At 32.2% G+C, this 13,863-nt stretch overlaps 2 protein-coding genes across 2 annotated transcripts in view; both read left to right on the top strand.

The window, feature by feature from the left end:
- Positions 1-5,428, top strand: part of LOC111707871 (2-aminoethanethiol dioxygenase) — a 7,389-nt gene extending 1,961 nt beyond the window's left edge. The window contains exons 3-9 of the mRNA XM_023481055.1: positions 110-146; positions 580-720; positions 1,100-1,178; positions 1,991-2,067; positions 3,369-3,458; positions 3,662-3,772; positions 4,484-5,428. Of these exons, the coding sequence (XP_023336823.1) occupies positions 110-146; positions 580-720; positions 1,100-1,178; positions 1,991-2,067; positions 3,369-3,458; positions 3,662-3,772; positions 4,484-4,522 (574 nt within the window). The 3' untranslated portion in view covers positions 4,523-5,428. The remainder of the gene's footprint in view (positions 1-109; positions 147-579; positions 721-1,099; positions 1,179-1,990; positions 2,068-3,368; positions 3,459-3,661; positions 3,773-4,483) is intronic.
- Positions 5,429-12,925, top strand: LOC111707870 (KAT8 regulatory NSL complex subunit 1; the record flags this gene model as incomplete). Its single annotated transcript, XM_023481054.1, is given in 9 exon segments — positions 5,429-5,516; positions 7,071-7,164; positions 8,298-8,390; positions 8,676-8,784; positions 9,229-9,463; positions 9,928-10,049; positions 10,591-10,679; positions 10,989-11,100; positions 12,837-12,925. Coding segments are annotated over 9 exon segments (986 nt in total), but the record flags the coding sequence as incomplete, so codon positions are not given.
- Positions 12,926-13,863: the final 938 nt, after the last annotated feature.

Genomic DNA, 13,863 nt, shown 5'->3' on the forward strand with positions numbered 1-13,863 from the left:
TTTCAGAGATTATGTAATAACGACTGGATCCAATTGGTTGACATTTTTTTGGAGGGAACCTAATTTGTAAATGAATCTTTACTTTGTTTTAATTTGATTAATTGATTAGAAAAAGAAGAGCGCATGCACCGTGCACATATATTAAGGTAAAATTTGTCAACATAACATATTTCTAAAAAGGGACTGATCACTTATATTCAAGTGATCCTCAATTTTAAGCTTTATTTGCATAATGATACCCATTCACACTTTATCTGATTAACCCTTAGTAAGATATTATTCTTCAGTCATGTTAAATTACGTAGATAATTTAGTCCCAATTATTTTTTTTCTTCAGTCATAATTCTACCGTATTGTTAGAGATTATTGCTTCCCTGGGACTTCTTTGGGTATGAAGAATAGGTTTTACATTCTTCTTGATTTTACCATTACCCAAAAATTCATTGTTTTCCCTTAAATTTTTATTTTCCCCAAGTCAGTGAAAATTTCCCACTCAGCTTTGCGCAAACATATCTGGGGGGGGGGATTTTCAATTGGAGGGAAAATTATTTTAAAGAAATTATCCACCCCTGGTTGTAGGTTGCTGAGAACTCCACCATCTCTATGGGTGTATTTATAGTCCGTGAGGGTGAGAGAATACCCCTTCACGACCACCCCAGCATGTACGGTATAATTCGCTGTCTTCAGGGGAAACTTAAAATAACATCATTTACAAGAAAGGTAATTTCCATTTTTTTTATTTTAAAGGACTGTAAATGTATATTCAATTCACCCTCCGATATGCCAATGCCCGATTCACAACGTTACCTTTTAAAGTTGTCTAATCAAGTATGAAATATATATTAATATTTTTCAAAAAATTGATAACTTTCATTTTTTGGGTTCTTTACTTGCGTATTTCTACTGCAGGCAATTATATATAATTATTAGTCGCATTTTTTAATCAGTTTATATTTCATTTAAAAATGCTCTCTTCTTCAAAGAAAAAGTTTATGTTGCTTATTTTATTTACAATTTTACATCGTTATATCTTGGTTCAATATGTATTTCTGTTTATAATTTGATAATATTAAATTGGATGATTTATCTCTAATTTCAGCGGACTGACGTAGATGTACTCAATTCATTATCATCTAGTTATAAGAGGAAAATTGAGCGGGGAGAACTGTTTTTAGCAGGAACCAGTTGAGTTTATATACACCCCATCCCCCCTCCTTTATTTTTGTCTATTTAGTTATGTTATGGAATAAAAACTAAACTAATCTAAACACTCCCTGCACACAAATACTCCCTACACCCTACATACACATACTCACTACCCTCTACACACACATACTCATACTCACTACCCTCTACACACACATACTCACTGTAGACCCTCTACACACACATACTCACTACCCTCTACACACACATACTTACTACCCTCTACACACACATACTCACTACCCTCTACACACACATACTCACTACCCTCTACACACAAATACTACCTACCATCTATACACACAAATACTACCTACCATCTATACACAAATACTCCATATCCCCTATACACAAATACTTCATGCCCCCTAAACATAAATACTCCCTGTCCCCTATAAATAAATATTCCCTATACAAAATCCTCCCTACCCCCCTACACACAAATAAATAAGACATAAGACACCATTTAGTGTCCTATCAGGTGCGCGAATGAATGTCTATCAAAACGTAAATAACCCTCTCGGTTTGAAAGATCATAATAACATGGTTTTATATGATATAAATGCTTTATAAGTGGACATTTCAATTATCAACTTATTTTGAAATAAGAAAACACTTAAACCTGAGCATTAAAACTTAACTTAATATTTAGTTGTGATATTTGTCATAAATAATTTATGATGAATAATTATCAATAGTTGTATTCAAATCTTTAGCCTAGGCCTTTTTTTTGTATTTTCTGAAACGTTGAACAACCCCTTTAAACTCAAATTGGTTTGTGTAGAACCTCTTCCAACCTTAGAGCTGACACCTGAATCCAAACCTTGCTTTCTAGATCCTGTAGCAGGCAACATTCATCAGGTAGATTTAAAGGGAATGTATATTTTTCAGAANTAGTAATTCAACTGTTGTGGAGAATTTTTTAGGATTCATTTGAGACATTTAAAACGTTTTAATTAAGTATAATTAGATGTTTAGGAACATATTTCTAAATTAAAATTTTCTCAATAAATCAATGTTAGATATTTCTTTTTTATTATATTGAATTTATTAATCTTAATTTGTTCGCTGATTTCTTCAAGTTCTTCAAATGTCGTCTTTTCAATAAAACATGTAGCAAATCTACAGTAATGTTTGTGAACAATGAGATATTACAGAAACCAAAACTAAGCAATATTACTTATTTTCGATGATAATAGTTAAGTTTTATTTTCTTAACCTGTTTCAAAACAACTTATTAGTGAACTGTAGAATTTTCACTACATTTTTCGTCGTCGTTCAATTATCAATCTATGAGAATTTAAAAGATTGAATATGCGCTCTTGCTGAACAAATATGGACCATAAAAACGTCTCATAGGTCTCAAATGATTCCTTAAAAAAATTCTCCACAATATTACATTCTCAGTTCAACTACCAAACATTGCCGATCACTCAATAATTTTATATTTTATATTTGGTTTAAAGGACGTTTCTTTCTCCACTGAGGAAATGATTTTCGATGATTTGGGGAAAAAATAAAAAATTGGACATCAGGAGGCAACTTTTTTATTCTTTTTGATACTTATTACCAAAAAACTCATTTATTTGTCAGCGAATAAAACCCTTTAAACAATGCGTAACAGGTTCTGGGGGAGGGAAATGATTTTCAAAAAAGGGGGGGGGGAGAAATATCTGTTATGAGAAAATATTCACCTCTGCGTTTTTTTCGAGTGACCCTCCGTTGGAAATAGGACGTTAATTTCTGTTATTTGGTTGCCTGGTGTTTTTTTTAAGGAGATCCGCCTTGATTAATTGAGTTATTATTATTTTGCCACTCTCAGAGTGTGTTGTCTTGTCCAGGTTTTACTTTCATGATGTTAGATGTTTAAATTCAACTTTTTAAACTGAAACATAAGAAGGTATTAATGACCTTAAACTTATTTAACCTTTTACAAGCAAGTTTAAGACCAAAGGTGTTCAGATATTTTCTTTAATCCACGACTGACTGACTGACTGACTTGACCGACTTGACCGACTTGACCGACTTGACCGACTTGACCGACTTTACCGACTTTACCGACTTGACTGACTTGACCGACTTCACTGATGGTTGGTTGATTGGTTGGTTGATTGATTGATTGATTGATTGATTGATTGATTGATTGATTGATTGATTGAAAGGTGGAGAGTGTGGACGGACCTGCAGCTTTTTTAGATATTCTCTCCCCTCCCTACAATACGGATCCAGATCCAGCATCAGCTGATAAACAGGTGCAATTAATATGATCTCATATATTTGGATAAAACTTTTTTTTAAGAAAAAAAACTTCTTAAATGGATAAACATTCATGTAGGGTTAAATTTTTTTATGTGGATAAAACCTTTTTTTTATAAAAGCTTTGTATATATGTTGTAAAATCTTTTTCAAACAAAACTTCTTAAAATCTTCTTTTTTGGATTAAACTTTTCTTTAGATTCGAGATTGTAATTATTACCGATATCTTGATGGTGATGTTGATGGATACAGATGGTTGCTTCTCTCCGATCCTCCTTCATCCTTCTACTGTGATACAGAACTTTACCAGGTACAGTTTTTTTATTCCTGGAGTAAGCTAACTGTTGAATTTGAATTGCTTGTGGAAAATGCATTTTAGGTTTAATTTATTTAATTTTTGGGTTAAATACTTTCTTTTATGTTTAATTAACTTAATTTTTTGGTTAAATAATTTCTTTTTTTTGAGTTAAGTAATTACATTTTTGAGCGAAATAGTTGCATTTTTGGTGAAATAAATGCATTTTTGGGTGAAATGATTGTATTTTTGGAAAATTTATTGTAATTTTGGTTGAAATAGTTGCAATTTTGGTGAAATAAATGCATTTTTGGTGAAACTATCTTATTTTCGGTGAAATAAATGCATTTTTTTGAAAAATGATTGCATTTTTGGGTGAAATGATTGTAATTTTGGGGTGAAATAGTTGCATTTTTGGGTAAAATTTATTACAAGCGGTGGGGGGAGGGTTCTCGTATTTTTTTTTTGTATTTCCGTGTATATCTGCACAGTAAACCCCTGGGATAACCAGGACAAGATCTATTTTATCTGCAGGAAAACTAGTTTCAAATCAATGAGGCAGATTTTATTAAGAAATTATTTGGGGAAAGACACAAAATTTATTAATAATACTCGCAAACCATCAATAAATTACAATTTTTAATTTTTTCCTTCCGCATTTTCTTTGTCATTTTAATTTTTCTCGGAAAGTTTTACATTTAAAGTAATTTTATTTTTACTATTTAGGGTCCAGAGTTTAAATACTCATGTGAAGAAGAAAATTGACTTGACTTCCAACCTAGCTGATTCATAAAAATACATTCTTAGATGTAGATTTATCTTCTAGTGACAACCCCCCCCCCCCTTTATATTAATGTGGCATGTTCGTTCAAACGGTACCGTCTAAACTTTGTCTGATCCAGGAGGAATGAGACATTCATGTTATTCTAGCTTAGAATTGATTAGTTGTCAACAGTATCTTCTCAGATGAAGATTCAAATTGTACCGTTGTGATGTGGACATGCTACTTACTCTATAACTGAAGTGTCACTTGGAATTACGTGTAAACATTCTCTTTAATCATTGAAATTATGTAGACAGTCCCTAATCATTAAAATTTCTTTCTCACGGTTTTTCCTTTAAAAATAATATTTTTTCCTTTATCCGTGTTTTTCCTCTCTTTTCTTCATTTAATTTCAAATGAGAGATTTTTGTTTTTGTTTTTCAAACATTAGCCTTCCACGGTTGATTTAATTGCAAAACTAAAGTTGTTTTTATTAAGAACCTGGAACGACAACTTTGAATCTTTGAAATCCATGTATTTCCCATGTGCAGTAGAAAATAGAAGAAATTGTAAGAATTAAAAAAGAAAACTTTTCAATGTTTGCTCAAAAAAGTGTTTTAATGGCAAGCATCTGTTTCAATTAGCGGTCACTTATAAATGCTTCGACAGTTCGGTTTAATCATATATTAATAAAGAGACATGACTGAAAGGGAAAAGGAATTTTTCCTTGAAAAGAGTTTTTTTTGTTCTCATACCGTGAAATGTTAACTACCAGTTTTGTAATTTAAATCTAAAGATTAACCTAAAATAAATTTTTGTCTTGCAATTTACTCCCTACACGTTTGCTCTGATATTAATTAGCTCAATTTTTCAGTAACTCTTGAAATATTCTTTATTAAAGAAAATAGTTTCAGATATAATGTTAGAAAGATAGAGATAACAAGAGAGTTAAAATGGATCAGCTGATTCTAAATTTGGGTAACATTGACAACATAGGTATTAATCAGAAACATTTATATATATAAAGCTATAAACAATGTTTGTCTGTTTGTTTGTTCGATCTTAACTTATGAAGCACCGACTTGCCTCAAAAAAAAAGAACTCGGGTGAACCACGGAAATGTTCATAGCTTGGTTTTAAAATTCTAAGTGAATGGGTAAACTTTTATAGGGAAAAAATCGGGCAAAACTGGGTTCCAAAGCTAGTCTTATAATAAAGCAATTGATAAAAGGTCGTTTTTATGTTAATTACTCTCTATCATGTAATTAATATACTTGATTACACGATCGTGTGCTAAAGCAAAAAAAATATTTCGTTTGTTTACAGACATAAAAATTCAGAATAATTTGTTTGTGCATTAATGAACTCTTTTTAAGTTTGCAAATAATTGAAGTTTTTATTTTATTACACGGGAAATAAATCTTATCTCTATTTAACTTGCGAAATAAGAAGTTTCATTTAAACTTACGAGAGTAATTGTCATATCAAGTTTTTTTTCACCTATTATTTGGCATGCTGTTAAAATTAATGGTTTAGTTCCCAGAATTTTTTTGGAGTGTGGAAACAATATCAAATTGTGTTTTCATTTCTTCATTTTAAACTATCCAAACTTTTTTCTTCTGAATTAAAATTTCTTCAAAATTAAAAAAAAAATCATTTGCTTTTATTTGTTCGAGAGATGGTGTAGTCATTTCAAGATTACTTCATGAGTCGTAGGGCGTCCCAAAGGGTAGTGCTTGGGAACAGTTGAATCCACAACATTTTGCCTTGCTGGATCTTAACTGATCCGCTGGCAAAATATCAAACAAAAATATTTTCCTCTCAAACCCCAAAGGTTGGAAAAAGAGATTCAGATGTTTCCTTAAATCTGAATCTCTGAATGGTTCATCTAGTTTTATAATAAAAAATAACCAAAAACTGAAGCCGGTATCTATTTTTTTACAGTGCGGATCCGCATCAAATTTAAATGGATCCTTGGCACGGAAGAGTCTAATTTGATTTGATTTTTTAGATCAGAGTTCATACAAAATTTAATCTAGATGTGCAAAATTTAATCCAGATGTGCAAAATTTAATCTGATGTGCAAAATTTAATCTAGATGTGCAAAATTTAATCTAGATGTGCAAAATTTAATCTGGATGTGCAAAATTTAATCTGATGTGCAAAATTTAACCTAGATGTGCAAAATTTAATCTAGATTTGCAAAATTTAATCTAGATTTGCAAAATTTAATCTAGATGTGCAAAATTTAATCTATATGTGCAAAATTTAATCTAAATGTGCAAAATTTAATTTAGGTGTGCAAAATTTAATCTAGATGTGCAAAATTTAATTTAGGTGTGCAAAATTTAATCTAAATGGGCAAAATTTAATCTAAATGTGCAAAATTTAATCTAGATGTGCAAAATTTAATCTAAATGTGCAAAATTTAATCTAGATGTGCAAAAAGGTTACCTTTGATGAAATGTAACGCACTTATATTTTTCAGGAAGTTGAAAATTTAGTTGTTTTTTGTTTTCTAACTTCTCCATAGTTACAGTATTACTCTAGGTGGACTTGATGGAGATGTTTGTCAAGCTGAGAAGGAAGGTGAAGTTCAGGATAATACTGACGGACTACTGGACAGATCTAATCAATTATCCAGGTGAACAGTGCGGAGGGTCCGGATTCCGGATACGTAAAAATGCGGCTCAGTGGTCCATCCGGATCCGGATACAAATGTGGAAAAAATTATCAAAATATTTTTTTTACTTGTCCAGAAAACACTGGACACTTTTTTGTTGAATACTCGCTTGATCTCGATAAACAGAATTGTCACGTTTAATCTGATGATCTATTTAAAAGACCAACTTCCATATCTGCATTTTAGTTAGGCCTCCCCTAATTAAAGCTCCCTTCAACCCCTGACTGGGTACGATTACAAGGGATATCAAATAAAGATTAAATTAATCTACATATTAACAAAAGATACAAAACTTCCCAGCTAGGATCTTTTATTAGTTAATCAACTCTNTATAATTACTTATAAAATCGATAAGATATTTGTGGGTTGGAATGATGGAATAGATCCTATGACATGTAAATTATGAACAATTACAGAACAATTTACAATTAGAGTGAATGTTAAAACAATCTTTCAATTATGAGAGAACGTCAAACTATTCCCTTTAAACATCTTTGGAGAAACAATAGAGAATCTACGACAACTGCTTTGATAGGGAAAAAGCTCGTAACGCTTAAAGTGCATAGGATCCGGAACCGCAACATTTTAGCTTCTTGGATCCGGGAACCGCAAAAATGTGGTGATCCAAGCATCCTGATGCACCTGGTTAAATATCAACTAAAATATAAGAAGTAAAAAGTTGTTGGTCACAAAACATAAAAAAAATTGAAAATCTTATATTAAAGCTGGATCCGGATCCTCTTGTTAAAAGAAAGGATCCCGGATCCTGATCCGCTCCAAAATGAAAAGGATCCTGAGCACTGAATGATCAAAGAAGTGTTGTTATCAAGTTATCATGCTATCATTGTTCTTCATTTATTGTTTCTGAAATAGATTGTTATTGTTATTTTTATTTTTATAATTATTGTTACCAAAGAAGTGTTGTCATCATGTTATCATTGTTATTGTTCTTGTTCTATTGTTACTGTAATAATTTGTTATGATAACTTTTGTTGCTAATGATTGTTAATATTATTGTTATTGTTATTGCTATTTCTGTTGTTGTTATTGTTATTGTTATTGTTATTGTTATTGTTATTGTTTTTGCACTGCAGAGATGTAGATGAGGTGCTAAGTGAAGCCTTAGAGTCGAGTATAGAACAACAAGAACATGATACTATCTCATCGGTGGAGTCCAAACTTATCAGGTCTAACATAAAAATTTTGTTTCAGTTCAATAAGTGCAGGGCAATAAGTTAAGTACATTTTTTGCAGTACAATAAGCAAAGTATAGTTAAGTGCAGATAATTCTACTGCAGTACAGTACGCACAGTTTAAAAAAAAACGGAATACACTAAGTGAAGTAGATTAAGGAATTGGCTTTACTTGTCAAATTATTTACAAAACAAAATGGATCAGAGCTTTTAAGAGATTAACAAAAAATCTTTCGACCTCAATAGTTTGTAATAGTTTTTTATTTTCTTGTTCTCTAGGTGCCAGGAAAGGCAGTTAGCTCTAGAATCCAGGTTTAGAAGAATGCAGGAGAGAATATCCAAACTACGAGCTATCAGGGTCGGTCAGCACGCTGCTGAGCAGATACAGGTGAAACCTCCTTCAACCACTGTTTCACTTGATCATTAAACCACTCACTGCCTTACTCCTTCATTCAACCACTCATTGTCTCACTCGTTCATTCAATCACTCATTCTCTAACTTCTTGATTCAACTACTGCTGCCTCACTTGTTCATTCAATCACTTACAGCCTCACTCCTTCATTCAACTACTAACTACCTCACTCGTTTATTAAACCACTCATTGTCTCAGTCCTTCATTCAACCACTCACTGCCTCACTCCTTCATTCAACCACTTACTGTCTCACTTATTTATCTATCCACTCACTACCTCACTCCTTCATTCAACCACTCACTCTCTCACTCCTTCATCATAAAGCCACTCACTCGCTCACTCCTTTATTCAACCACTCTCTCACTCCTTCATTAAACCACTCACTGATTGATTGATTGATTGATGTTGTTATGTTCAGCTGGGTGTGGTAAGCTGTGAGAAAAGATTATCTTGTCAACGTGGAGTTGTAAATGAAAGACCTAGGACTGAACCTGCAGTCCAAGACCTACAGGGTAAAGAGACTGTAAAACGAAGACTGAAAGACGGCGAGCCAAAAATTCGGCGGCCGAAGATAAGAAAATATAACAAGAAGAAGGCGGATGAAACCTTCGGTCAACTTTACGGACATTTACGACATGTTCAACGCTTTCTAGGTATTTAATGACAAAACCAAAGAAAACTATGATCGTCTGTACTGTTGTTAATCGTTATGGATCGTTTTTTTTAAATATTGAAACTTTTTTGAAAATGTTTGATGTCAAAGTTTTCTTTTATTAAACGTATCAATATCTCTATATTTTTTTATTTTAAATAGGAAAAACTATCCGAAAGCAATCGTTACAACACGTTCGATTTTGCATCGTTTCTGGATCGTTTTCAGAGGCTTCTTGGGGATGGATCTTTGAAATCTATTAATTTCTGAAAACGCCTCTGATCGTTTTTTTTTTGCATATATCTTCTGTTAGGGTAAAAATTTGTCAAAGTGTAAGAAAAGTTAATGTTTAGACGAAAACATTTTTTTTTAATTCCCTTTTTTAAACAGTGCCAAAAAGAATATAGGGGGGGGGGGAACGGCCCAAAAACTAAACAACTGATATTCGAAATGTTTGTTTATTAGACCCTGAAGCTACTGAGTCTAGTAGTGGAGGAGATAGTGCAGATGAGGATGAAAAGTATACCCCAGGAGCAGTACTGTACGCTCCTATCAAGGAGAGAGCTAAATATAGATATCTCAAGAAGGTAGGTAGGAGGGAGGGAAGAGGGTAGGATGGGCATGTATAATTCACAACGGTACCCGTGAAACCTTTATATCAGTAACAATTAGGAAAATATCATTGTTAAAGTATGTTTAAATCTGACAATTTCATTTATTGTTTCTGCAGCATGAAGCATCCAGTCCTTTTTATAGATTTGAGCTTTTTAACAAATCTTGGTATTTTTATTTTAATCTTATTGGACAGGATTTTGTGCCTATTTTTTTTAACTAGAATAATTCAAATATTTGAGTTAATACGTTTTCTTATCTTGGTAATTTCTCCCAATTAACTGAGTTTTTACCTGTACAAATTTATCTTTAAATTATTAAATTTTCAAATTTTTAATGATGTTATTATCTACTTCTACTTATTCTGATTAAGTATCGTGTTTTTTTTCATAGGAAAATCCGAAAATTAGATCCATTTTTTGTCCAAAATGCACAAACAATAATTTAATAGTAAGCGATATTATAATTGAGAAGTTTCAGGTATCAAAAAGCTTTTATTTACTAATTTATTTTTAGAGATGCTTGTACGCCTCCCAGTGGGGTTGGCTGCTTTGTCAGATTTCTGATTTAGAGTTCAGAATTCGACAACAGAACGAGATGTACAGGTACAACAAATGATAGGGTGTACGGTACGTTGTACAGGTACAGCAAAGAAAAGTATTTGTATTCACTGTGCAGATAGCAGAAGAGGGCAGTGTATCTACAGAATGTACAAGAATACCGCGCAATTTACGCGCAAAAAGATTGTAAAAATGAGCCCTGGAAAACATTTTCTTACTTTATAAATATTAATTGAACGATTTCGTTTTTTTTGCAATTACGCAACATCTGTGCATTTTGGCTTTTGTTCAATTCAGGTGCTAAATGAGATCCCCCTAGCTTTGTTCAATGATCATCCTAATATTTATTTGAAGGGTATATCGTGACGGAAAGGGCGCAGTAACACTAGATGATTCAGGGGCAACTCAATCCTCTCATCATGGAAGGAAGTTTACAGGGGCCACTCAAGGTTCAGATGGAATTATGGTAATATTTAGTTCTAAGTCATGTCAGGGGTGTACATTGTCTTCCCTCCCCCCTTTATTTATAATTTTTTTTTCATACGATAGATATGCTTGCGCATTCAGGTTCTGTTAGGGTTTTATTCGCTGAATTGATATGCCTTTTGATGTCCAATTTTACTTTTCTTTTTCATGTTCATGTTCATGTTCATGTTCATGTTCATGTTCATGTTCATGTTCATGTTCATGTGTATGTTCATGTTCATGTTCATGTTCATGTTCATGTTCATGTTCATGTTCATGTTCATGTTCATGTTCATGTTCATGTTCATGTTCATGTTCATGGTCCATGGTCCATGTGGTCAATGTGGTCTTGTACATGTTCTGGTCCAGGGTCAATGGGTCCATGGGTCATGGACCATGTTTCATATTCACGGAAAAATCTTATTTACAAAGCAGAGCGTAAGATTTGAAAGTATTAATGTTTGTTATTTTAAGCCTCGTTCCTTCAGAATTAAGATTTATTGTTTCTCCGTAGTAGTCTTTTTGGTAGTGTAACTGTTGGACGAATTTTAAATCAAAAGAATAAGGTTATTTAAAAAAACTTATCACTGAACAGCTACGCTATTGAAGTCAGTGAAATTAAAGCCTCATGGACACGAACAATGGCAGTTTACATCTGCTTATAATTAAAACTCTGATTGATTGATTGATTGATTGGTTGATTGGCTCCCACCTTGTTCACACTGGTCAATTCACGAGAATTGAACTGAAATGGAGACGTAAGCTTAATTCTGGAATCTAAATATTGAAGGATTGATCGCAATTATCATTATCATTATCATTATCATTATCATTATCATTATCATTATCATTATCATTATCATTATCATTATCATTATACAGATACAAAACATAAATAATGAAGAATATTAAACGTCTAGACCGACCAATTTATAAATGCATCTTCGTTTTAATGCATCTATATATTTGTTTATACTTTACAAACATATCTTTCTGTATAATAAAGCTCTTCGCTCAAATATGTATGTACGTATGTATGTATTTTTAACTTAGATAATTTATTCTTGATAATTGGTGTGGGCACAAGCGCACGCATACAAATAAAAACAAAATATCAATAAATCTATTTCCAGTTTGTTATCAAAGTCTTTCTATTATTTTGTTTTGCTCAAGATCAGTTAAAAGTCATATTCCCCAACACTTTGTGTTGCGCCATTTTCTTAAAAACTTGACCATGGGTAACCCTTTAAACCATAGTGAACACTTATTTGCTTCCTGTTTTTCCTTAAGCTCAACTACTTGGTTTGGTTCATTAAATGATTTTTGTTAATCATGTAATCATGTTAATCATGTAACATTGATTTGCTAATGACTTGTAGAAACGTATGTATGTGTATATGTTAGGTATAGCTGGCCAAACGTTTTTTTTATTCCACGGGCAACGCTGGGCACTTCAGCTTGTTTATATATATTCTATATATAAATTTGACTTGTCTGTCTGTTTGTCTGTCTGTCTGTTTGTTTGTATCCAATATTTATTGATTTATTGATTTATTGATTTATTGATTTATTGATTTATTGATTTATTGATTTATTGATTTATTGATTTATTGATTTAGATTTATTGATTTATTGATTGATTGGTTGATTGGTTGATTGGTTGATTGGTTGATTGGTTGATTGGTTGATTGATTGATTGATTGATTGATTTATTGATTTATTTATTTATTTATTTAGAGGCGACCGGTTGAGTTTGATTATAATTCTGAAGAGAACTCTGAGGATGAGCTGACCCAAACCTGTTCAAGGGTCAGACCTATCAACAGGTTAGTTCAGGGGTGTATAGTTTAAAGAAATAAACCCCCTCCCCATATTTTTTCCCAATTCAGGGCAGCGCAGGAAAAAAAAATTTCTGAACTCTTGGATGAAAAAATTACTTTCAACGAAGGTGAAATTATTTTTCAAGAAAATATATATTACACATACACCAGTATTCAGTACTGGGTTTTGGAGCCAATCTTGGACAATTTTTAAAGGAGTGCAATTTTTCGATTATTTCTTTTAAAAAATCCTAATTTTTAAATTTAGGATTACAACTTAGCCTATGGTACCATTAAAAAAAGATATATTAAGGCAAGAAAATTCTAATAAATAAATAAAATACAAATAAAAACAAAATATCAATAAATCTGTTTCCAGTTTGTTATCAAAGTCTTTCTATTATTTTGTTTTGCTCAAGATCAGTTAAAAGTCATATATCCCAACGCTTTGTGTTGCGCCATTTTCTTAAAAACTTGACCATGGGTAACCCTTTAAACCATAGTGAACACTTATTTGCTTCCTGTTTTTCCTTAGGCTCAACTACTTGGTTTGGTTCATTAAATGATTTTTGTTAATTGCATGTAGCATTGATTTGCTAATGACTTGTAGAAACGTATGTATGTGTATATGTTAGGTATAGCTGGCCAAACGTTTTTTTATTCCACGGGCAACGCCGGGCACTTCAGCTTGTTTATATATATTCTATATATAAATTTGACTTGTCTGTCTGTTTGTCTGTCTGTCTGTTTGTTTTTTTGTATCCAATAAACGTCAAAACGGCTGAACCGATCTGGCCCAAATTTTTTGTGGGACATCTAGAGACCCCAGGGAAGGTTTATGAATGATTAAAATTTCAAATATTTGTCTCCATCAAAATTCGATCTTCATTAAATTTTTGAAAATTTTGAAAATCCACGAAATTTTTTGTGAAAATCCGCGAATT

Source organism: Eurytemora carolleeae, unplaced genomic scaffold (genome assembly GCF_000591075.1).
Source record: "Eurytemora carolleeae unplaced genomic scaffold, Eaff_2.0 scaffold493, whole genome shotgun sequence".
Lineage (NCBI taxonomy): Eukaryota > Metazoa > Arthropoda > Copepoda > Calanoida > Temoridae > Eurytemora > Eurytemora carolleeae.